The sequence below is a fragment of the Seriola aureovittata genome, chromosome 6 (assembly GCF_021018895.1).
Source record: "Seriola aureovittata isolate HTS-2021-v1 ecotype China chromosome 6, ASM2101889v1, whole genome shotgun sequence".
In the NCBI taxonomy this organism is placed as follows: domain Eukaryota; kingdom Metazoa; phylum Chordata; class Actinopteri; order Carangiformes; family Carangidae; genus Seriola; species Seriola aureovittata.
This window is the reverse complement of record NC_079369.1, coordinates 9,307,789-9,331,707: the sequence shown is the minus strand read 5'-3', so window position 1 is coordinate 9,331,707 and position 23,919 is coordinate 9,307,789. Positions and strand designations below refer to the sequence as shown.

At 40.8% G+C, this 23,919-nt stretch overlaps 3 protein-coding genes across 4 annotated transcripts; 1 reads left to right on the top strand and 2 right to left on the bottom strand.

Annotated features, from left to right (window-relative positions):
- Nucleotides 1–25: 25 nt before the first annotated feature.
- fam78bb (family with sequence similarity 78 member Bb) lies at nucleotides 26–7,792 on the bottom strand. Its single transcript, XM_056379607.1, has 2 exons — nucleotides 5,656–7,792; nucleotides 26–3,859 (listed from the first exon to the last, which is right to left on the bottom strand). The coding sequence occupies exons 1-2, from the start codon at nucleotides 6,030–6,032 to the stop codon at nucleotides 3,337–3,339; spliced, it is 900 nt and encodes a 299-aa protein (XP_056235582.1). The 5' UTR covers nucleotides 6,033–7,792; the 3' UTR covers nucleotides 26–3,336.
- A 115-nt stretch (nucleotides 7,793–7,907) lies between these two features.
- On the top strand, nucleotides 7,908–12,570 carry rex1bd (required for excision 1-B domain containing). Its single transcript, XM_056379608.1, has 5 exons — nucleotides 7,908–8,037; nucleotides 8,538–8,620; nucleotides 8,831–9,035; nucleotides 10,115–10,203; nucleotides 10,451–12,570. The coding sequence occupies exons 1-5, from the start codon at nucleotides 8,035–8,037 to the stop codon at nucleotides 10,521–10,523; spliced, it is 453 nt and encodes a 150-aa protein (XP_056235583.1). The 5' UTR covers nucleotides 7,908–8,034; the 3' UTR covers nucleotides 10,524–12,570.
- On the bottom strand, nucleotides 10,756–23,725 carry crlf1b (cytokine receptor-like factor 1b). Of its 2 annotated transcripts, none has more exons than XM_056379604.1 (8): nucleotides 22,839–23,725; nucleotides 20,020–20,298; nucleotides 18,662–18,791; nucleotides 18,242–18,414; nucleotides 15,657–15,814; nucleotides 15,050–15,218; nucleotides 12,825–13,010; nucleotides 10,756–11,910 (listed from the first exon to the last, which is right to left on the bottom strand). In XM_056379604.1, the coding sequence occupies exons 1-8, from the start codon at nucleotides 22,894–22,896 to the stop codon at nucleotides 11,894–11,896; spliced, it is 1,170 nt and encodes a 389-aa protein (XP_056235579.1). In that variant the 5' UTR covers nucleotides 22,897–23,725; the 3' UTR covers nucleotides 10,756–11,893. The 2 variants fall into 2 exon arrangements, with proteins under 2 accessions (XP_056235579.1, XP_056235578.1); XM_056379603.1 differs by having other exon boundaries at nucleotides 12,829–13,010.
- Nucleotides 23,726–23,919: the final 194 nt, after the last annotated feature.

Below are 23,919 nucleotides of genomic sequence, written 5' to 3'. Positions count from 1 at the left end.
CATTACCCAGTCGTCTTTGAACAATCACTGCAATGAACTCCAGTCAATCAGCAGAACAAGTAGGAATTAATGAGTCAATCTCCACATGAAGTGCCGTGTACCGCTCCACCCGAGTCCTCAGGCACATCTGTTACTGTAAAAGACACTTGAAGCTCCGATACGCACAGACAGCAAGTGTGTGACCTCATGGTCAAGTATAAATGTATTTTCTTTAACACTTTAATTGGGGCAACTTGTGAAAAAAAGTTTCCATTTAGTTTCACCCTATAAAAGCCTCAATTCTCTGAATAAAATCAGACCAATAAAGATCACCTTCTTAGTTTCTCCAGTTAAAAGTGCTGCTCTAGATGTTTCCCTTGATTGTCAGCGTGGGCTCTCAGATGCCGTTTGTCTCACAAACTGCTCCTGTGTCATGGCTACAATAGGCATGTTGTTAAAATATCCACTGTCCATGATGAGTGTGTTGCAGGGCTCGCAATACACTGGCAGAACAGTCCTCCCGGTGATCGTGGCTCTACTGTCGTTCTAGATGAGGTGTGTATGTGTGTGTGTGTGTGTGAAGGCTTGTTCGGTTTGCACCAAGAGTAATGAGCAGCACGGGTAAAATAACGTGGTTACATCCTCTGTCTCTCTTCATCTCTGTCTCACCTGGACCAGCTCAGCAGTTCAGCATGACCTGTTTTACTGGCCCACTGTGCGCTGAGTGTGTACGAACAGAAATACAGCACATAGACCTGCCTCGAAAACAGTAAGCAACATTTTACTCTCAGATTCAGCTTGAGTGTGAGATGTTTGTATTCTGTAAGCTGCACTCTTGTTTTCATTGTCAGTCAAGAATCATCATAAAAACACATTTTATAAAAGATCATAATGGCACAACAGATTGAATTGTGTAAACCAAATACTACACCAAAATTTTAAAAAAAAAACTCTAAAAAACACAAATTCTCACTTACTTATAGCTCTACGTAGCAATGTATGTAGATAGTTTTGGTTTTATTTTGGCAGTTTTTGAGATATCTGTTTGTGAGATTTCTGTCTCCACTTCATCACACTGAAGGTGACTAGAAAGCCACTTGTGGTTCTTAGAGTATTGACAAATTACATTTAAAAAAAAATCAACGTGTATCTTTCCAAATAGTAAATAAATGTAAATACTTTCCACTGAAGAAACCGTCCTTATAAAAACTGTTGATAGCAAAGTCTGTACATTATGCAGAGTATTTGTTACTGTGTGTTACTAGTGCCATGACTCTAAGGATGGCAATATCTGTTGGAAGATGTCAAAAACGATTACAATAGATTGCCATGAAATTTTGTAAAAACATACACAGTCCCCAGATGATGAATCCTGACTTTTCCTCTGGCGCCACTGAGAGGTTTAGTGAAACGTCTTGCATTGGATGGATGGTCATGAAATGTGGTACTATTAGTCCCCCTCTGGATGTACTGTACTAACTTTTCATGTAGCACCATCATCATGTAAAAAATTAAGATTTTCCTGTACTTTACAAGCAAATATCTGCAAAATGAATGACATTCATCAGCCTCAGCTGTACTTTATTAGCGGATGTTAGCATGCTAACACTCAAACCTAAGATGTTGAGTATTATACCTGCTAAACATCAGCATGTAAGCATTGTCATTTTGAGCATGTTAGCATGCTGATATTAGCAGTTAGCTCAAAGCAACACTGCTACTGCTAGCATGGCTGCAGGCTCTTAATAACTCTGCATTCAATCAAAGTTTTTCAAAGCTGTGATAACTACCAAAATTTCATTGACCACCATTGTTTGGGAGGCAGTATCTCACAGACAGATATTTCGAAACTTCGACACATACAATCCCGAAAATCTGCATGGCTTTGTACAGGCTAGAGTTAAGTGAGAAACTATGTTTTCTTGTAATTTGGATGAATCAATCCTTCAAGTACAAATACATTTCTCTTTCACTACAATCTGTGTTCTTCAACATCATATACTGACTGAGTGAAGACATATTATAGCTCTGTTTGTCCTCTCACAGCCACTGTGGGCAGACTCGTTTTATGACTCGTAAAATGAAGTAACCTTGCTTCTTCACCTCACAAATCTGATTAGATGGGACATGGAAAAGGCGAGATCATGTTTCTGCTGTAGGAGGCTGTCATCAACACAGGCATCACTGGGTTTCAAAAGGCAGGGACGGAGAAGCTCTGCAGCTTGGATGAACTGGCCATTTGTGATTGAAAAAAAGAATCCTGCTACAGGGCTTCTTTTATGACTGTGTGTGCGCATATGACTAAATCCAAACTGTGGTTTTTCTACATTTTCTGTGATATGTAAAAAGCAAAGTCGCTCTGAGGATGCATGTATGCTGACAATCTTTCTGTTTTTAAATCATCTTCAAAAATGATCCTACAATATAACATAATCACCCCTGTGTGTGTGTGTGTGTGTGTGTGTGTGTGTGTGTGTGTGTGTGTGTGTGTGTGTGTGTGTGTGTGTGTGTGTGTGTGTGTGTGTGTGTGTGTGTGTGTGTGTGTGTGTGTGTGTGTGTGTGTGTGTATATATATATATATATAATATATATATATATATGTATGTATGTGTGTGTGTGAGGCAGTCTGGTGTGACAAAGCAGCAAGCCTGGACCTGACCCTGGGGCTCCATTATAGAAAACACACAACCACAAACACATACACACATGCCTGCACGCCCACACTCACATCATCTCTGAAAGCACATCATCCAGTAACATTTCAGTTGATATTATAGTTATGTTATGAATAAACCCCCCAACAGTGCCATCCTCCGTGGACCTGTGTGACACATAGACACTAATACCATTCCTTGGTTACACAGCACTTCACTGCGCAGTACAGAGCAGGCCAGGATTATGTCATCATTAAGGCCAAAGAACCTTTTTAAAACAGGGTTTGTGTTTATGCTTGATCATTTCTTTCTGGGCCTGAGTAGCTACAGTACAGGTTTGCGTTACATCCCAGCACTGGTGGCGGATTTTCAAAGTTATACAATGCTTCGCTCAGTTGTGCTGGGCTGGAGTAAAAGCCTGAACACCCAACAGCTTAACAGCACCAGAAGTAGAGACCGACATACTTTCTGGATCGTCAAAGGCAGCAGTGGGGAATTAAGGCAGTTGTCCCCTCAAGATTATACACGCAAAAGACTGCAACTCTTATTTGTGCCATCGACAGTTCATACAAGTCTCAGCCTGCTTATAGATCTTCATTTGTCTGTTTTTGTCTTCATCTGATTATCTCATTAGCCGTTCCACTGGAGAAGTGGCCCACTGTGATATGATAAAAGAAACGGCCATTCAAAATCTCTCAACGCTCTATTTGGGTGGTATGACCACAAGCGGAGGCCCTCTCCTCGGCCTCCACATCAGAACCTGGGCGTCATTGGCATTGGGCCTCCCCATGGCGTTAAGAGGGATGGGCTCCATGCGGGTCAGCACCCGAGGCTGGTCCTGATGCACCCGGCCCACCAGCCTGGCCCTGGAGCCCAGAGGCAGGGACGGATCCACGGCGATATCGACCCTCATCCTCCACTTGATGGTGTGGAGCAGGATCTTCTCTCTGGAGGTGGTGTTGAGAGCCACCAGCCAGGTGGTGAAGCTCTGGTCCCTTTTGATATTAGTCAGTAAAGGCGTGTTGGATTCACTGACCGGGACAGCCCAGGTGACGCTTGGGTAGAAATTGTCATTCATGCTGACGATGAAGCGGGATGGCTTGGAGGTGGGGCCCACTATGGTGACAGTCTCTGTTGTGTTTCCATACCAGGGGTAGCTCACACCGTCTGAGTCGCTGATAGCCCTCACCAGGCCCTCTCGCAGCTGAGGCAGCTCCCAGCTCGACCTGGAGGGAGACAGAAAGTATGAGAATAGAAAACAAAGACACTTCTGTGTCCCATTAACTGAAAGGATATGTCAGGTTATGTTCTGTCTTTATCAACAAATCCCATGAAAAGACCGAAACCAACAGTAAGCTGAGCCCACCGACATTGTTTTGTATCCAAAGCCTTGTGTACTTTATTCCTCTGTGCCATAGACGTCCACTGTTGTCCAAAAACCATTGAAAACACATTCATGAACCACATTGCTGCACTGGGTGACATGTTCCTTCATTACGATGAACATGGGCACTGAAGTTTATTTTGAGTCAATTCCACACAGTCCTGATGCAATAAAGACTCACTACAGCACCATATCTGTAGCTGGAAATAGTCCCCAACTAATGCACTACATTGCTCAGCTGTTTCAGGAAAATATTTACTTGTTATTTATTTACTTATTTACTTGTTACCTGTTTTTATATTTGTCTATCTTTGGTGGGAAAGATATGGACTTGGGTTTGAATGCCACATAAACATTGGGGAAGTCAGAAAGTTAGGAGACGGATTAACATGTTTTGTTTTGGTCTTTTTACAGAATTTGTTGACAGTGGCAAAAATACAGAACATCACCAGCCACCCTTTAAAATGAGAAAACAACACATTTTCACATTGTGTTAAATCTGGATTAATCAAATAGTTGATCAACTATTTTAGAAAATTATCAAAAAAAAAAAATCTAAATTTACCATTTACCAGGCAAAAATGTAAAATATTCTGAGGTTTCAGCTTTTCAAATCTGTTGATTTGCTGCGTTTCTCACTGTAAATACACTATTTCTTGGTTTGGCTGCTGCTGGTAAATTGTAAAGGCATTTTTCAAAAAATTTTTTGACAAATGATTTATTGAAAAAATAACTGTCTAGCATCGATGGATTAAGCATCTCATGACATGAAGAAACATTAATGAATGAAATGTTTGGGAGTGATATATGTCCCACTTTTTGTATTTTGGTGATGGGGATGAGTCTGTTCCTAATATTTGGATATGGGATCGCTTGCATATTCATGAGTCTGAGGTATAAAAAGTTCTAAGTTTTTGTTTGCAAAGAAAACAAGACAATTTGAGAGAGGAATTCTTATCCAGATACACGCTTGCAGTGAGACTACAGCAGCTGCCTTTAAATGGTATCTAGTGGTTCAGTATGTCAGCGGATTACCATCATCTCTTTGTTGTACCCAACAGTTTTTGTCATCTGGTGGTGGCCCCCTTCCATCTATTTGTCGTGCTTTCGTGACCAATCCCATGACACCCCACCCTAAGCCCCTCTCACCCCTACACCCACCCACACACCCACTCCCTAAACCCAGCAGGATTAAACACCCCCTCATATATGTTTTCCAGATAATGTGTGTGTGTGTGTGTGTGTGTGTGTGTGTGTGTGTGTGTGTGTGTGTGTGTGTGTGTGTGTTGTGGGGGTGTGGGGAAGGACATGTCTCCATGGGCACAATTTGAGTGTGAGAGCAGCAAACTGTTGTTTAGCTCCTCTAATAGCAGCTTTTCTATTTAGGTGCCAAAGTCACAGGAACAGAATCTGTCGGTGGGCGTTTGAATGAAGGAGGCTGATGAGCACAGTTAACCTGCTGCGTGCACAAATGCTCCTCTGTGCAGCTCAGTGTGATGCACAGGCACGAGCACGTTATTATACTGAATGTACAAGCAATGCATTCAAACCCTCACGCAGGCTAGATTAACCCATGCATCTGAATGGGCACGTCACAGGGGTGTAATGAGGACGCAGGTGACAGATGTGTGAACTCACATGCCGACGTCTCCATAGGTGTTGTAAAATTCCATCTGGGTGCACGCCTGGATCCAGCCCACCACCCATGTCTCATTGCGCGGAATGGGGGGCATCACAATCCGCGCCGAGGCTTTGAAATAGGGCGTCTTGTACCGGAGCACTATTGGCGAGTTCTCCTCAATGACAGTCGGGCAGTGGTCTATGGTGGCGGACAGGTCGTACACCACGATGTTCTCTCGTTTGATGCGTGACTTGTTACAGGCTATGCTCTGGATGCAGCCCATGTCTGTGCAGGTGAAGGTGATGGTCAGGAGCAGCCAAGTGAGCCTGACAGGCCTGGGGAACAGCACAGCTGACTGGGACTCGACCAGTATCAACACTATGAGGCCGTGCATCAGATGAGACTGTTTAAGGCAAAGGTGGGTGCTACCACGCTGTAGGCCCAAATCAGAATCACAATAAGGCTTCAGTGGGATCACAGGAGGGGTGGGGGGGCAGCTGGGTCCAGTGAGACTAGGATCCAGTTTCAATCCCTCTGTATCATCAGGCTGATGTATGGGCACATCCAGCAGTTCCAGGGGTCCTGCTCTGTGGCTGACCCCGTGCTCTGACCTCTCTGGAGGCTGCAAGCCAGGAGAGAAATGCCCTGCAGGGATTAATGAAGTATCACATCAATTTTTGTATTCTCTCTGTTTCCAGTGGGCCCTCTCCTCTAGGAATCCGACCCGTACGCGCTCCTGCTTGAACCCCTGCCCCGTAACCTTTGATCCTCCTCTTCCTTCCCCGTGCTGTCATGTCACAAGAGGCTTCGGGGGACCGGCGGACACCGGGGCGCCGGCAGGGGGACCCGGTGGTCGGGCGGCGAGGCTTGTTGATGCGGCACTGTACATGAGATGCTGCTGCTGCTGCTGCTGCTGCTGCCTAAAGCCTGAGCGGCGGTGTTACAGTCCGTCATGCCTGTCGAATCGACGGGAGGGAAGCCCGGTGAAATAAACAAAACCTGCGAGTCCGAGCATCTGTGATGGTGAAAACAGCTTCCTCTTGTAGAGCTAGACGACACCAGCGGGTTCTCCGCGATCAAAACGAGGGAGACAGTGAGCTGTACATTCACCGACTGTAAACACCTGACATAGACTGATGAAACAATGGCATTACGGCTATAAAAAAATAATAAAAAAAAAAAAAATCAGATAAACAGTCTCATAGTAACCGTGTAGGCCAGCGTAAGCTGTGCGGCATCCTCATTTGATGAGAGCTGCACGGCTGTGTGTCGCTGTTCAGTCTGCGTGGTGCTGAAGATGCTGAATGGACCAATGAACGGCAGAGGGAGACTCAAGGCGTAGGAGTGCCCGCGTCTGCACAGTAGTAGCTTTGCGACCTCTTTCCTCCATATTGGAATAATGCTCTCTAATCCCACAAACACAAAGCAGACAAGGGCCCAGATAACCCCCAATGGATAGGGTGTATGGCTTTTTAGATAAAACGCAACAGGTAGCTAGTCTTTGTCACATCCCAGAGATGATTTTTGAGGTTATTTAGCCCACACGTTGTGCTAATGAAACACTACTTCATAGTCTATCATTGTCATCTTTTAGTATACACCATCTGTAATTAAATATAAGAGATTAAGTGCCTGTAATTGTGTAGGAGAGTATTTGATTGGTTAGTGGGAGTCAGCTGCCAGCAGCATTATGACATTTTTCAAAATAAAACTAGCACCAATTTATGACTGACCCATGTTAAGAAGATTAGATCGATAGATAGATAGATAGATAGATTGCTGCTTAATTATATAGATTCAAATCTACTTTTGAATTGATATTGTGCTTACTTACATGGTGCATACTCCTAAACTGATCTTCATTTAAACAAAGTATCACACACAGAAAAACTGGGGCCATATAATATTGCAGCATAGAAAACTAAACACATTTCATGGATAGTGCTCAAGTTGCCCTCAGGTTGTGTGACTATATACTCACTTTGTCTAAACTGTGACACTCAAGCTGCTTAGTATGACTGGTCAAAATACTGTCATAGCTGCAAGAAGAGCTGAAGTTTCAGCATCATCACACGGAGGAAAATGTTATGACAAATCTAGCTCTAAAACTGTTAGAAAAAACCCTTAGTTTTAAACATAGACTAACTGCGTTTAAAAGTTAAAAACAGATCTGTGTTTCTCTTGTCAATGTAGGTTACTGTAATCTCACTGTTACGGTTGTTATTTTATAAAAATTATTTTGAAATCCACTCACATGCGCCGTGCTCTTGCGTCATTTCCGGGTGGGCGGACTGCTGATTCACAGAGGGGAAAGCAACGTTCGCACATGAAAAATATAAAGATGTTACTTTTATAGACTCTGTTAACTCAACCGCAGTATTTTCCGACAGGTTATCATGGTAAGTGTTTGACTTTTTATTCAGCATATAACTGAATGTATCAGAGGCTGAGAACTGACACTTTAAATGTGCTAAACCAAACTAAAAGCTAAACTAAGCTAAGCTAGGCTAAGCTCATGGTAACTTGGCTGCTGATGATACCAGGAATAGTTGTGTATTTGTTACTGTTGGCCTCTTATTGTAAAGAAAATAAGTCATGTTAGTCATGTTTATTTCCCCTTGACAAACTCTAATCAGAACCAGTTATGTTTTGTGCAGTTTAGGTCGCAAAAACACCAATCATGAGAGTTGAGAGATATCTTAAAAAATGCTCTTACTAAAAGCTAAAAAATCAAAATATTGAATTAATGATAATATACAGAAACATATATGTAAAGCTGTAACCAGAAAATGTTTTATATTTTTACATGACAAGAAGTCTGATGGATTAGTATTCCACTCATATTAAAAATAAATTATCCCTTGTGATTATGTTCTTTAATGTGATTTCTTCTGTATAGGTCCCTACAGACTTTAAAGCCCTAATCCAGAGGTTTTATCATCTTCAGTCTGAGCGAGTAGAGACGTATCAGCTCTTTGAAGAGTAAGTTTGAATCCAGTAATGGTAACTTGCATGCTGCTAATTTACTGTGTACAAGGATGCACACACACTTTCTCGATCATATTTCCTCGTATCTCTTGGGATCATTTCTCTTCAGTCAGAAGCACATAAATAGAGGAATCTGAATTGTATGCCTCATAGATTTCTTCTCTTGTTTTTGATGTTATTCTTTGGCTGATGACTGCCTTCCAGAGGACATGAGGCCTACTTGAGGACAGGGCCTCAGTATGACTTCGACCACTACAGACAGCTGGTCCATGAGATAACACAGGCCTTCTGCGGCATCTCCAAGGAAGTGCTCGAGATCAAGGGGAGGCTGCACCATGAGTTTGAAAGGCCAGACCTCTCTGAGCACATTGAAAAGCTGCAGAGCAAAGAGAAGCAGAAACTTGAACTGGTAGGAAACTCTCTTTGTGTGGTTTGTTTTTATATCAGGTTCAGAAGCTGACCAGAGAATAGGAGACAGCAGTGCACAAAATAAGGAAAATGTATAATAAGTATAGTATTGCTTTAATTTAACACTACATTACCTTTGTTGTGGTATGGTGGACTTAATATGTTACCTGCTGCAGACTGTTTGTCCTATATACCGGAAGTGAAGGTGTAAAGGTGACATAATCAGCAGACATATCCAACTGTTTTAAACAAATAAACAATAAGAGGCTGTGTATTGAAGAATTCATTGAATTAATTTGTATTTTTTCATTTGTAAATTTAGTTCTAAATTCTTTTCACTGTATTATTAAATGTAAATGTAACCATTTACAAAGTTATCTAAGGCCTCCATTTACTGATTTGTCTCAAACATCCTCTTTACCTGCCATAACTAATGATGTTCCATGTTTATTTTAAATTAATGTTTTCTAAGTAGTAGTTTGATACAGTTCCCCTGGTTCACCACATGGGGGCAGAATTCTTATGCAAAACATTTCATAACTGATCTCCATCCTGAAGCATTCAGTTGTTGTTATTATGCCAGCAGCTCAATCAGACATAGAGGTTTTAAGTATACACCACCAATGGAGGACAACTGTGCATTATGCTTCTGATCGGAAATTTCTATGTCTTTATGTGCCGTCTGGGCAGTAAACACCATTTGAGTTCAGTTAAATCAGTCAATGATGCTGCAGTGTTTTTCCAGTGGTTCTGTTTCAAGTCTGTGACATGAAACCTGCACGAAAGCTGTCTTTCTGTGACGCTCATTATGGCCGGACAGACAGTTTGGTGTTAAAATGTTAACCACTTCGGTGGTTCCCCACATTCTTGAACAGTCCACATCTCATACATCTGGTGTTCAGCGTTGATGTGTAGCACTTTTGTATAAACTTTTACACTCCTTTATAATATTAACTCAACTTCGTTTCTGCCAGTAATGCTATAAAGCTTCTATTATCTCAGAGTTCATCCTCTGTCTCTGCTCCATCCTCTGCTGATGAATGGTTTGCATAAATCTTATCTGATGTGCTTTCTCAACAGACAGCCAAGCTGCAGCTGGCCAGGCAGCGGGCCCAGGATCACCCGGAGGACGAAGGCTGTCAAGAAAAGATTCAGGAGATCAAGCAGGAGTAAGAGCAGCTCATACCACCCCTGTGTTTACTGCGTTAGCTCCCCGCTGACCCATTCAGTCACTCGTTTTCAACCTGCTGTCAGCTGTGGAACTGCTCAGGGGCTCACTTGCTTCCTGTGTCTCTCCAATTTAACAGTTTATCCTTTGTTACCACTTTTATTTAATTTTATTGGAAAATAAATAGTCATGGATGTACACAAAACACTAATTAAACACTGTGGTGTCTTTGTTCTTCCCTTGTCCAGAATCATCAAGAACAAAGAGGCTCTGAGTGAGATCATGCAGGACTTTAAGTACGACTCAGAGGAGTGTGATTGACAGGTGACTCCCTGGGGGCCTGCAGCCGCCCCCTCACATCACCAGACAGCAGGGCTGACGGGTCAACTCGGCCCTGCTGCAACTTTCCATCTTGGACTCCTCAGCTGCACTTATTGATCCCCCCCTCTGGCCCCACCCTGCTCACTGCTGCAGTTTTATTCCTCCCAGGAGGCTTTTCACATTCTGGCTGTGTATGTGTGTATGAGTGTGTGTATGTGTGTGTGTTAGTGTTAATGCATGCCTCAGCAAAAAAAAAAAGAAAAAATGCCTTTCTTGTAATGAAATTGATGAAATATGTAAATACTGAAGAAGTTAAATAATACTTAAAAGCTCATACATCTTTGTTTAATAGATACATTATATTTTTAATGATAAAAACACTTTCCCAGATATTTTCTGTTCTTTACTGTTGGTTTATACAGATTTCATACACAGTACTTTTCAGACTTAATTACCACAAGTAAAGTATATAACTTAGACAAAATCCACATTCCTTAAATATACAGTTATAAAAATATATTGTATCACAACGTCTGCTCAGATACACAACAGTATGTACACTTTACAGATAGTGGGGCCTTAGTTTATTGGGGATTCATAACTGATCACTAATTCTACAGTCTAGAAATATCTAAATTTAACTACACTAATGGTACAAAACACATTTTTTTTTAATGTTTGATTACTGGCTTCAAGTAGCTCATTTGTGACTTTACAAATCCATTTAGTTCTCACTGAACTGATAGCTAACAGACTGACCAACAGTGACACGTGGAGATATTGATACACTGTCATAACGGCTAAAGCCCTCATAACAATGTAAATTTCACATTCAGATTTGTTTGGAGAATTGGAAAACTATAATACTGTTTGTTAACTACTGTTTTACAAAAAACATTTCTTGACCTGCAAACATAGATACCCATACTTGGTACTTATTCCCCTCATGTTACCGTCACTGAAATACATAATATTTTTTCTTGAGTAATGCTTTATTACAATTTGACTTCAAAGTAGCATTTAAGACTTGCTTATCTTACATTACATTAAGTTAATAAAACATATATGAACTATAAGTATTTATATATATAGGATAAAAGTGCAGTTACTGCGGGCCTAAATGTAAGAGTTTGTGCAAAGACAGATTTGGCGAGCGGAAATGGCAGAAAAAGGCTGCATTGTCTCACTTCAGTTGTCTTCCAGCCGGGCCCTTTAAACTCAAGGCTGATGACCAAACACTGCAGTGTCCCTCGGCCGGGCCGTTGGACCTCTCGCACAGCTGGGACACTCGGAGCCAGTTATCTGTCAGTGTTCCTTGATGCTGTTCTTGAATTAAACACCACAGTGGTGCTGAGCAGTGGTGCTATGAATTATCGTCTTGTAGAATCTGAAAAGACAAAAGATTCATACTGGGATAATTCAATGGGAAAACCATGAAATTTATAATCATCAGGATAACTGCTCTGTCTGGCTTCTTTTTCTCCCCGTCTTTCTTTGCATCGTCTCCTTTTTTTATTCTCTGTGCATCATTCCCAGCCCCCTGCTACCTTTCTCTCAAGGTAATCAATGGGAACCTGTCACGCTTTGAGAACAAAGACATTATTCAGGCAACGGCGTGTGCCCTATTAAGCCCAAAACGCCGGAGACTGCTGAGCTTATTCAGTCAGGTAGAGTGAGGGTTTCTGTAAGTTCAAGGACTGAGCAGCAGAGGATGTGGCTGAAGGATCTGAACTCTTCACAAAGTCATATAAACACACAGAAGATGCCGGAGTTCTGCGTGCCATTTGGCCCGAGTTATTTTTGTGAAAATGCCAAGAGACAACAAAACACAAACAGAACACATTACAGTGGGCTGTTAATTGCATTTACATGTTCATTTCTCTTTGTTGTGGTCATCAGCTGAAGATCAGACGTCTACATCGTTAAAATATGTAATAAAATCAGAGTGCATGACTGAGAGCATATCTACTTTTATGCTCCCACTTCTGGGCCAGTAAAGCCAAAACCGCACATTTTACCTGATCATAAAGTACAGACTGAAACTTCACAGAGCCAGTCCTGTTTATGTTTGTAAAAATGCTCACCACATGGCATAACACAGGCTGGGTCAGAAATTCAACTGGGGACATCAGTGCAGCAGTGGCTGTGTGTGTGTGTGTGTGTGTGTGTGTGTGTGTGTGTGTGTGTGTGTGTGTGTGTGTGTGTGTGTGTGTGTGTGTGTGTGTGTGTGTGTGTGTGTGTGTGTGTGTTTGTCTGTCAGAGTGGCTCAGCAGAGATAATGAAAAGAGAGATTCTGCTTACCTACCTGGTTGCGCGTTCTGTGCGATTTCTGCAGCCACACCCGCCATTGATCATATAGTTTGATTGACATGCCGCTGCAGCCGTACGCATGCTTGCGGACCCAGCCGAAGAACTGCTTGAGTTCCCGCCGCAGGGTGGAGTTCTGCTCACCGGGCTTAGGATCACACGAGCCGCTCTGCAGACGCTCTGAGAGAACAAAGGAGGGAGGGAGGGAGGGGGTGAGGAGGAAGAGGGGAAGGCAAAGAAAGTAAAGGAAGGAAGAGAGAGGAGGGAGGAATAGCACCAAGGTTATAGTTCGGACAAGTGTTAGTAGAAGGTGGTAGGATTACTCACAGCCTGCTCACCAGGCAATGAGAGTACAGATGTGATGTTTCATCTTTTTGGCACTTTTTCAACAGATATGAACATTTACTACCACCCAAAAATAAGTAGAAAATATATATCAACTGAAGATAAAAAATACAATAAAACAAACAACGTCATTCTTTTAATAAATGCACGTTGTTGAGCTGCAAGTAATTCACATTTTCCCTTTTAATTACTCTATCTATCTATGTGATTGTTGTTGTGGGCATTTTAAATTCTCATTGTTGCGTTGTTTTCGGTGTGTTTTTTACTTATGTACCCAGACCTCTCTGGAAAGCAGTTCTGAGTTTATTAACCTGCGAAATAACATAACAGAATTGTTTTTAGCTATGCTAACAGCGTGGCTGTAGGGAGGGCAATATCAGCCTGTCTGTCAGTTTCTCCACCACTTTGGTCCAAACTGAAATACTTTCACACATTCACAAGATTAACTGCAGTAACTTTGGTGATGTCCTGACTTCTAATCTTGTGCCAAATTTCCAGATTTCCACACTTTGATTTATGACCAATTCTCTGCAAAACTAATGACATTCCCATCAGCCTCACCTGTGCTTTGTGTTTAGTCCTAATTAGCAAATGTTAGAATGCTAACATGCTTAACTAAGATGGTTGATGATTCAAAGTAGGTTTTGAGTATGTAGTATGTTCACACTAGAAAATCTGACAAAATAAAGTACTGTATAGAATTGCATATTATGGATCTGGGACACGGATATGGTAAACATACGTGCTTAACATCAGCATGTTAGCATTATCATTGTGAGTATGTTAGCTTGCTGACATTAGCACTTCCTCACAGCAGACTCTTTACTCTTTTTTATTAATCCAGTAATTTTTTTTAGCCAACAAAATGTCAAAAATGAGAAATTCCTGTCATAACCTACCAGAGTTCAATGTTTTTAGAGGGATAGAAATTTAATTTTTATAATATCAGAATTAGAATTGGTTTACAAACGCTAAAATATTGCTCCGGTGCATTATGAGGAAGTAATTTAATAAAGAACAATTCTGCATGTCTCTGACCACCAACACTTTGAACATTTATGATGAGTCATGTTGTTTAATTTTCCAAAACTAGACTTATACTGGACTACAGTTTCATATGGGCAGAAACGTTTTTCAGTTTAATGTCCTGAAGTCTGCCACGATCAATTCTTTATGGCAAACAACAGAGCCAAATAACAGCCTCCTCCCTCCTGGGAATAAATACCACATAACCTATGTAACTCATTATCTGCTCCCAAACCTGCTTCCACTCAAGCTTTATAGGCCCTGTGTGTGCCTCAACAGACAAACCAGCTTTTTAACTTGATCAATCTTTGAAGCTGACGACAAAATCTATCAAATGTCCCCCTGGCCCTTTGCAGTTCCTTCTAATCCGATGCTGGGAGATCTCTATCGAGGTATCTAGCCTATTGATGTTTGGTTTCTCTTGGGTCACATGCGGTTTAGATCTGCTTGTTCAGGATGTTGAATCAGGGATAAGCACATTGTTTTTCTGGCTTTAATTGGCAATGAAAGGTTGATTATTAGAAAAGGAAAGAATGGTCAAGATTTGTGGGCATTACAGATTTTTGTGAAGCATTCAAAAGCCATTTAAGTCATGAGACAGCCAAAGAAAGGAAAAACTACAATTACACTTTTTTAACAGTTAGTGGATTGAGTCTGGGCTGTTCACAAAGCACAAACACACTTTTGTTTATACAGACTTACATTAACATTTCTTCAATTATTCACACTTGCCCTGCAACCAAAACACCAAATCCCAATGATGACTAAGGTATGACAAAGAATTACTAATGTTTTGCTTTGTTTTTTTGTTGTTTTTTGTTTTGTCATATCCTCTGTAAAGTACTTACCACTGCTGGGAGTGGAGGCGGCAGTTGGGTGACTCCAGTCACTCCAGATACCGGCCTTTCTCGAGCCATAGATGCCGACTGGGTTGCACCTCACCTGGACAAAATAGACGGTTCCAGGCTGAAGGCCTGCCAGCCGACATGATGTCTGGTTACCAACATCGTCCACCACCTGAGAGAGGGCAGAAAATGTCAAAGAGGATGAAAAAAAAATAATGGATCTGTAGGCGAAGGAGAGAATCAAAATCAACTCAAACTGAACATTTTCTACATCTTTTCTCTCAGTTTTTATTGTTTTATCTCCTGCAGGTACAGATGAAAGGGATATTTTATAATCACTTTTTTTCCCCTAAATTTTGGTTTCCTGTCATTTTGAATGTAATCTGGATAAAAGTGGCTTCACCAGCGGCAATCAAGGTTTTTCACACTAGAGTGAGATTTGCCTTATGATGAAAGCACAAACAAGGAGCTGAAGATGCAGCATGAGCAACTTTTATGTTTATTGTTCGTTGGATCAGTTGTCATTAGGAGTCATAGCAGTAGGTGAGTGTTTGTGTGTGGCTAAGTCTGCAGGTCTGTTTGTGTTTCAGTGCCTCAGTGTGTGCACCACCTTCCATTCAGTGCTGTCCTCCAGTCTGTAGCGGATCTGATATTTGGCCTGAAACAGGATGTCCTTGAGCTCGGGGGGGCTGGCCCAGCGGACCGTCAGCTGGTCGTCGAGGTCGCCGACGCGACTCACCTGCACGTTGGCAGGAGGGTCTGTGGTCACTGGACAGACAAGGACAAGCGTTGAGTTTGTTTACAGCAGATGTACAGTATGTACAGCAACACTACAAGAGGTCTGAGTGACCTCTAGAGAGAGAGATGAAACACTGAGGGCAGACAAGCATCATATCACATGGTGACGGTAATCAGTGCTGAGCCAGCAAGCAGTCACAGGAAATTTCTATTTCAAATCTGAGAAAATGTCAGTCTGAATTTTCAACACCAACCCTATATTACAAAGTGGGGTGTAGTGTCTAAAAGATGTTACTGAGTTGCATTATGGGAAGTGTAGCATCCAGTATCCAGACTAAAAGTCAGGATATCTTTGCCACTGCTGCTTCCACATTGACCAGTAACCCTTTAAGATACAAAGGAACATTTGTCAGTAAAATACTTTGCCTTCATATGCTTTACCAAATGATCAAAACAATAGTGCACATCCCACAAAACACATTGTTTCCCTACATCATAGATTTCTCAAACCTTGTGCAGGGGAATAGTCCTAAATCAAATTATGCAGACACACATACATTATAAGGAAACATCAATACTTAGGTTGACAAGATATCAGATTTTCACCACGCAATTATTGTGGCCAAAAGAATTCATGATAACGATATTATCGCGATATTTAAAGAAAATTTGAAAAATGTTTTGAAAAAAATCAAAAAATAATAACAATGCTATCAGTCAAATTCATCTTACTTATCTTATCTTCGTTTATTACTTGTTTTGTGTCTTTTTTGGTAAATGATTTAGACTCAAATACAAGTGTAGGGAGAGAGTCTGTAACAATAGCTGTATGCTTAATGGATAGTGAAAAGACAACCAGATGAACTGATAAACAAAAGAACATCTGCCATCACAATATCATCATACAGTATATGTTTTATTAACACAATATCAATATTTCATCAATTCGTCAACACCGATATCACGACACCTCTAATCCATACATTGAATAACAAATTGCCAGCTGAGTGAGAGAAAGAAATACAAATAATTAATACAAATAGAAATATATACAAAATTATGCCACATTTGTACATAAGAGAATAATTGTTAAATAAATAAGATACTTCTAGCTAAACACGCCACCCCATAGGTTTTAAGCTCTTACACCTATGATCTCATCTTGATCAACACAGCCTCAGAAATTTTATATATCCGATTTTAGCACCAAATTTCCAATTTCCACTCCCAAATTTGTGCTATCATTTAGGAAGAGCATTTGTTGAAGAAATGGATTGAATTTTCCAACCATTATAAGAAGAAAAAAAAAACCCTCCAGAAGTCACATTCTCATACCGTATCCATAGAGGCTCCTAACGTGTCATTAGAACAACGGGCAAGTGGAAGATTTACCTGTCTTCATTTGAATATTTAAAAATTCACTTGACAAAGAGACTTGTTTTTTGCGCAGACTGACTAGCAGGCTTTGGTTCAGGTCAGCTTGTGCTTCCTGTAGAGAGCATGCTGTGCTGTGTCAGTATTAAATAAAACATTTTACCTACTGCAATAAAGTGTGCAAGCTTTGAAGGGGAGAAAGACAAAAGATAAAAAAGAAGGAGACAAAGGAAGGAACTTATTAAATGTCTTGTAAAAGAGTTTCCTGTTTCTAACCTTTTGCTTCAGACATCCTCCGCCGCTGTTGCGTGATGCTGTTTGTCAGCTGACGTACTTTATTTGTTCTACAGCATTCAGCTCGAGGGGGAGAAGAAAACCAAAAGCCAGAACAAATATTCTCCAAGCTCATTGTTTCTGTTATTGAGGCAGCGCAATGCATCATACACATGGCATTGCTCCTCCTCCTCCTCCTCCTCCCCTAACCCTCTCTTAGCCTCAAAGTTATCTGTTCCTCAGTGTGCAGTGAGGATGAATGGAGGGAGAGGATGCTCAGTCACGGACAATAAACACTGCGGTCAAAATGTGGCATTCACTGGAGGCCATGAGACTACGCTGTTCTATTAGAGCTGGAGAAATAGTAAGGAATGCCTGCTATTGCTCATACATGACTAACTAAAGCTCTCATTGAGAAACCTGTGAGGCCATCACCTGTGAGGCATCTGCTGTTTTTAACTTTTAAAACAGTTTGTATTAGCGAGTGGCAGCAGGAACCCATAATGCTGTTCCAGCAGCGGGCTGGAAGGAGAAACCATAAAAATAAATCCCCTCTCCCCTGGAGACGTATGTTAGCCATATGCAGGAGAGCTGCAGACAAACAAATATAAAAGAAGAGAAGTGGAGAGGAGAGGAGAGGACCCAAAAAGAAAAAAGAAAAAAAAAGAAAAGCAAAGCACAGGAAAAGAGCAGGGATGTGCGGGAAACGAAAGCAAAGGAAAGGAAAGGGAAGTAGAGGAAAGGAAAGGACAGGAAAGAGTTGTGTTAATCAACCTCAGTGATGTGCAACTACAGACGTCACTTACTCACCTACATCCAGGATGTCCAGGGTGGTGATGTCAGAGGTGGCAGAGCCCAGCTGATTGGTTGCCTCCACCCAAATCTCATACGGGGTGAAGAGGGCGAGGTTGCGGGGAATGTAGCAGGAGTACCGCTGCTTCCCCGAGCCGTAATTTTCACACTCCTTCTCTCTCCCATACCACCTGTACAGAAACACAACAAACACCGTGACCAAAATAAATTCTGACATTTGTCTCAGGAAAGGCACACTGACTACTTATAACACTTAGAACACAAGCAAAACAACACACTGCAGCCTCTGAGTGTAGTACGTGTTACAGATGATAAATGGTATGTGTCACATACTCCGTATACATTTACTGCTAGTCTACCTGAGCGCTGTTGGACGAGGTGATCACCTGTGAGCTGCAGCAGGTCTGGGGCGCTCACCTCAATTTGTACTTGAGGGTGTATTTGGTTCGGATGTGGGTTTCACCCGGCCCCCCAGGGCTCCACTTGCAGCTCAGGTCCTTCGTGTTGCGGGACCAACACGTTAAATTGACCGGTTTTTCTGGAGGCACTGTTGGAAAAAAGAGCTGGTTGGAATGAAAAGCCTCATTTTAGAAGCAGAACAAGACTTTAAAACAAACTAGTGTCTGCATATTGAAATTAAACGTAGTCAAATGTAAATAAAAGTCAAAAAAATAGGACTATTTCATTCTATTTAATTTAATATCAACAGAGACACCGTGTGACCTTGATTCTGAAATTAAAAGACAAAGAGAGAGAAAACAGCATGAGGCCAATTCCTTAGCCATTCATGTGAAGCATTCACTGCATCAATCTGATTAGTTCTACAACCGGCTTTAAAGCATTACGGACCGACAACAGAGTAAAAAAGATGCAGAACCAAAGATGAAAAGAAAGTTTATACCCCACACTCTGTGAGTCTTGTAAGGTTTGGCAAATACACTAATACTGATCTATTTAAATGTTTTTTAATTGATATAGGAAATTCTCCAGATAGGAAATGTTTTCGTATCGTTGAAGAGTCAGTTATAATTTGGGCTTGAGATTCTCTAAACTACAGTCATACAGTGCGTTCAAGTTGTTGGTTGGGCCAAGAAGTTGGAACAAATAAGAAAACCAGTAAGTGGTTTGCTTATGAAACTGCAATTTTTGACATTTGTATATTTACAACAAACTGTGACAGCTGGCTTCATAATATCTTCATTTGGGATCAGTTATTTTTATGACCGCTTTGTATTCAAAATTGGATTATTTACGTTATTATTTCTGAACATCATTTAGCTCTAGTGGCATTTTAAGTCCCTTGCGGAATTTAAATCAGGTTTTAATCAGATGTATCAATAATTTTCAGAATATTTCTCAACATATGATCAATAGTTTTAAAATGAGAATAAGACTTTTATGTTGTTAATTTGGCAGCTGTATTAAATGACAAACATTACAAATTGTCTGTAAATATAATTTTCGATTGAATATTATGCTTTTACGAGCTGATCAGCAAAATGATCCTGATGGGGTCGTGATACATTGATGCAACCCTAGTTTACAAAATCTACAATAGTTTTCTCGGCTAGTTGATCAAAAGCAGAAACATTTTGTGATGCTTAGTGTTTCAGAATAACCTTTCCCCTTTATTACACTGAGTGTGCTAAATATATTTTTAAAAATCCATTCAGTCTGTATCGTAACATGTAAACACACCTCAGCTCCTAAAAGCCCTAACCCAGCCTCTTCAGCCCTGTTTGACTATGCACTGACAAAAGAAAGCCTCCACTTACTGCCCACATAGAGACAAGAGCCACCCAGGATGTGTCCATCTGCTCCGTGACACACCAGGTTGTCTCCAGACTGCTGCTGGGAGCCATTCAGGTTGTGAAGGGTGACACTCAGCACGTCGGAGGACGCCACGCTGAAGGTGCTGCTGGGCAGACGCATCCCATTCAGCGTCCAGTACAATGTGCTGGCATGGAGGCCGAGCTCAGGACTCAGTGTGCATGTGGCTGTCAGGCTGGAACCGATACACAGCACTGGATCCTGTGGGGAGATCACGGCTACATCTGGGGATGGACACACGCACACACACACACACACACACACACACACACACACACACACACACACACACACACACACACACAATCCAATCTGAGCCTCGCTTATCTTGTTTCTTAATTTTTTTTTCTATATTTAAGGCAATCTGTATTTTTTTACAACTTAATTATTGTATCAATTATGCTTGTTTTGTCTAATCAACAGTATAAAACTCAGAGATATTCAATTTAAAATAATATAAAACCAAGAAAAGCTAATATTTCAGAAGCATGTTTAGCATCTTTATTTCATAAATGACTAAAATCACTAAACAGTTATCAAAATCATTTTAAATTCACTTGCTGTGATCAACTAACTGTTTATTCAACTAATTGTTTTAGTACTTATTTGATTAATCACTGAATGTAAATTAGTTTTAATTGTTATTTTCCCTACTTTTTGATTATTTTTTTGCACCCTGTGGCTGCTGTTGTATTGTGTGTTTTTTATGCCTGATGAAAGTCAACGACCAAAACGTTTCTTTTATTTCAAATATAATGCTAACAGTGCACAGAAGTCCATTACTTTTTTTTTTTTGTACAATTTGTTTCCCTGTGTGCCTGTGTGTCTACCAGGCGTACATTATAATCTACATAATTTCTACTATTAACAATCATGTATTAGGTGGCCTGCGCGGCTGTCGGTCTGTACAGTCTGATTTAAGAGTTGAACATATTGCCAGTGAAGAAATCATTAAGAGTCTGAATGTCTTGCCAACCTTAAGCAAGCTTTGTGAGTGTTGTAGCAGCAGCAGCAGCAGCAGCAGCAGCAGCAGCACTGCACCACAACAGAGCAGGAGCGCAGCACATATTTATGACCCTCTAATGAAGTGGATTTATGGAGCCTCCGAAAGGTCACCCTGGTTTGTTCGTAAAATCCTTGAATGCTTTTCCATACGGCAAAGTTTACCTTTATGATTGATGCCCATGAGAAAACCTGTGCTGTTTGTTTGAATGTTACCATTGGGCTCCTTCTTAGCAGAGATATTAGGGTTAATGTGTGGAGTTTTATTAACCGTGCTGCAGGTGGGCGGCGGACAAGCTTTCTAACACATGTGCCACTATGCTGTTTCTAGCCTCACTGGATTTAATGTGAAGAAAAATGCACAGAGACAAAAAAAAACAAAAAAACTGCATCTATATGTAAGAAAAGCGAAGATTGACCTTTGGGCCGTGGTGAGCAGGAAGTATGAAATATACATGAGAATGATAACCAGCGTACATGTGTTTTACATGTTATATTCACCACACATAAAGAAGCTACTTGCAGATGATTTCCTCAGTCTCATGGTAATAAATTTCTACATGCTGATGACTTGGAATGTTGTTATCTTTCTTGCTTTTCCTTCATGCAACAGCGCCGATGAACACTGTTTAATTCAATTTATCTTGTCAGCTTCTTCAAAACCACGTCTGATAGTCTGTGCAAGTTCTCATTCGTCCAGGTCGTCGTAGAGGTTAAATACCTGGGTCCTACTCCACTTTCTTGGTCAGACTAGTGCGGACTAGAGAGACCAATACATAAGAACTGATGAAGCCGCTTGGATAAGAGGCGAAACGTCTTCCACAGACAAATACAAGTCCAGTTGCCTTCGATTTAATTTGAGAAAGAGATTACACATCTGATAGGTGTAGTTTTCAGTGTAATTCACCGTTAGGCACACAATCACGTATAACAAGTATAAATGTATTGTCACTGCATCTGGATTTATTTTAGTGGAAAATGCTACAATTAGGCTGCAATTAGATGCTTTTTCATCATTTTGTTGACACAAAGCCATGAGTTGGTTAGTTGGTTAAAGTCTCATCAAACTCCCAAATAATTTGCACAATATTCAACAGTTTTCCAAATAATGGTTGAGTGACATGATTATGATATAAATTTGTTTTACCATACCATATATAATCATTGTGCGTAATACTGGGTATTTATATTTATATTTTTGTCTCATAATGGTGAAGTTTCTTAATTTCTTCTCGATTAGACAAACAAAAAAAAAGAAAAGAAATCCCTACCTGATTAATTCATCCATAACCAGTTTTCAGTTGATTTTGAGATCATCATACTGTATATACCAGTGTAGCAATATAAAATCACAAAACCTGTGTCACAAAAACTGTATCACCTACTCCTAATACTGCATATGATTGGACACGTACTTGGCTTCTTCTGGAGAAAATCTTGTTTAAAAGAAGGTGAGTAGATTTTTGTGGTCACATATAATTGTAGTGTTTAGCATTATAATTATTATGGTGGGTTGATAATAACTTATTGGGAGGTGAAACTTGTGACAAAATGAGTCATTCTTTGTGCTGATTTTAATAAAGTTAAATAATTGATTTAAACAAAAAAAAAAAAAAACAGGAAGTAGATTTGTTGGTTTGGAGCCTCCATGTAGCAGCTCACAGCTGGACGCACTAGTCTCGTGCGGTCGGGAAGCGACAGGAACAAAGTAAGTTACAGTGAGTAGTTTCTGTGTGTCTGTCAGTTCAAGTTTGGTACTTACGTGTCGAGGAAAACAACACATGCGGAGCAAGCAGGAGCAGAAACACGAAGGAAAGCATGGCTCTTTCTCTGCTGTTTTCCCTCCTCTCTGCCGACTTTTCCAAAGACGTGAAAAAGAGACTTGAGGAGGAGGAGGAGGGGACGGGACTGCGCGGCTTCACTCTCCGGCGGCTGTTCTCAGATCAAATGTGACTCTTCAGTGAAACTCAGTGGAAGACCAAACTAACTGGAGGCAGTTGGAGGGAAGCACGAGGTTTGCTTCCTATTTAACTGCAGAGAGACTCTGCTGCTGCAGCAGTAAAACTCAGGTTCACACTGTTTGCTCCTCCCTCTCCTCCTCTGTTTTCCCACACACTCACAAGTCATTATAGTGCTCCTCAATTTGTCCCCACCCAGACATACACTCAAACGCATCCAACACAAAACATCACAACATCGCACGCTTTCTGTGCTTTTCGTGGTTTCATCACTTAGAGCCAGTGGTTGGCTGCTTCAGGTGAGCTGGTTCAGGCAGTCGAACAAAGATGATGTAAATTATATGACAACTAAATGAGGATAGGCAGATTAAATTATGAAATAATTTCATATTAAAGTGCAGGAGTATTTTCCATTTTATTGTACACAAATAAATACACGATGAAACATAAACGATTTACATTTTTTTTTTAAATACATGAATAACTTTTAAAAATTTGTCCAGCAGTATCTAAATTAGTTAGCGCCATGCACCTCAGCCAGCTACAAAATTAACTTGCTGATTACGTGAAGTTCCACTCATATAATAATCATAATAATAATCATAATCATAATTTTGAAAGCGACCATTCTGTGCGTTTATCTTCTATACGTAAGTACCATTAGCCTACTGATAATACTTTTACTTCTTAATTATTACAGAGGTTGTTTAACAAAGTGAGGTTGACTGACAGACTGAAGACCGGGCTCTTCTTCCACTGTAAGTACATCTCATGCTTTATTCATATCAAACATAGCAGTGGCACATCGTATTACACTTGCAATGTTTACATCTGGTGGTGTTAAAATACAGCGATAACAGTAATGATTAGGGCCACGGGTGCTCA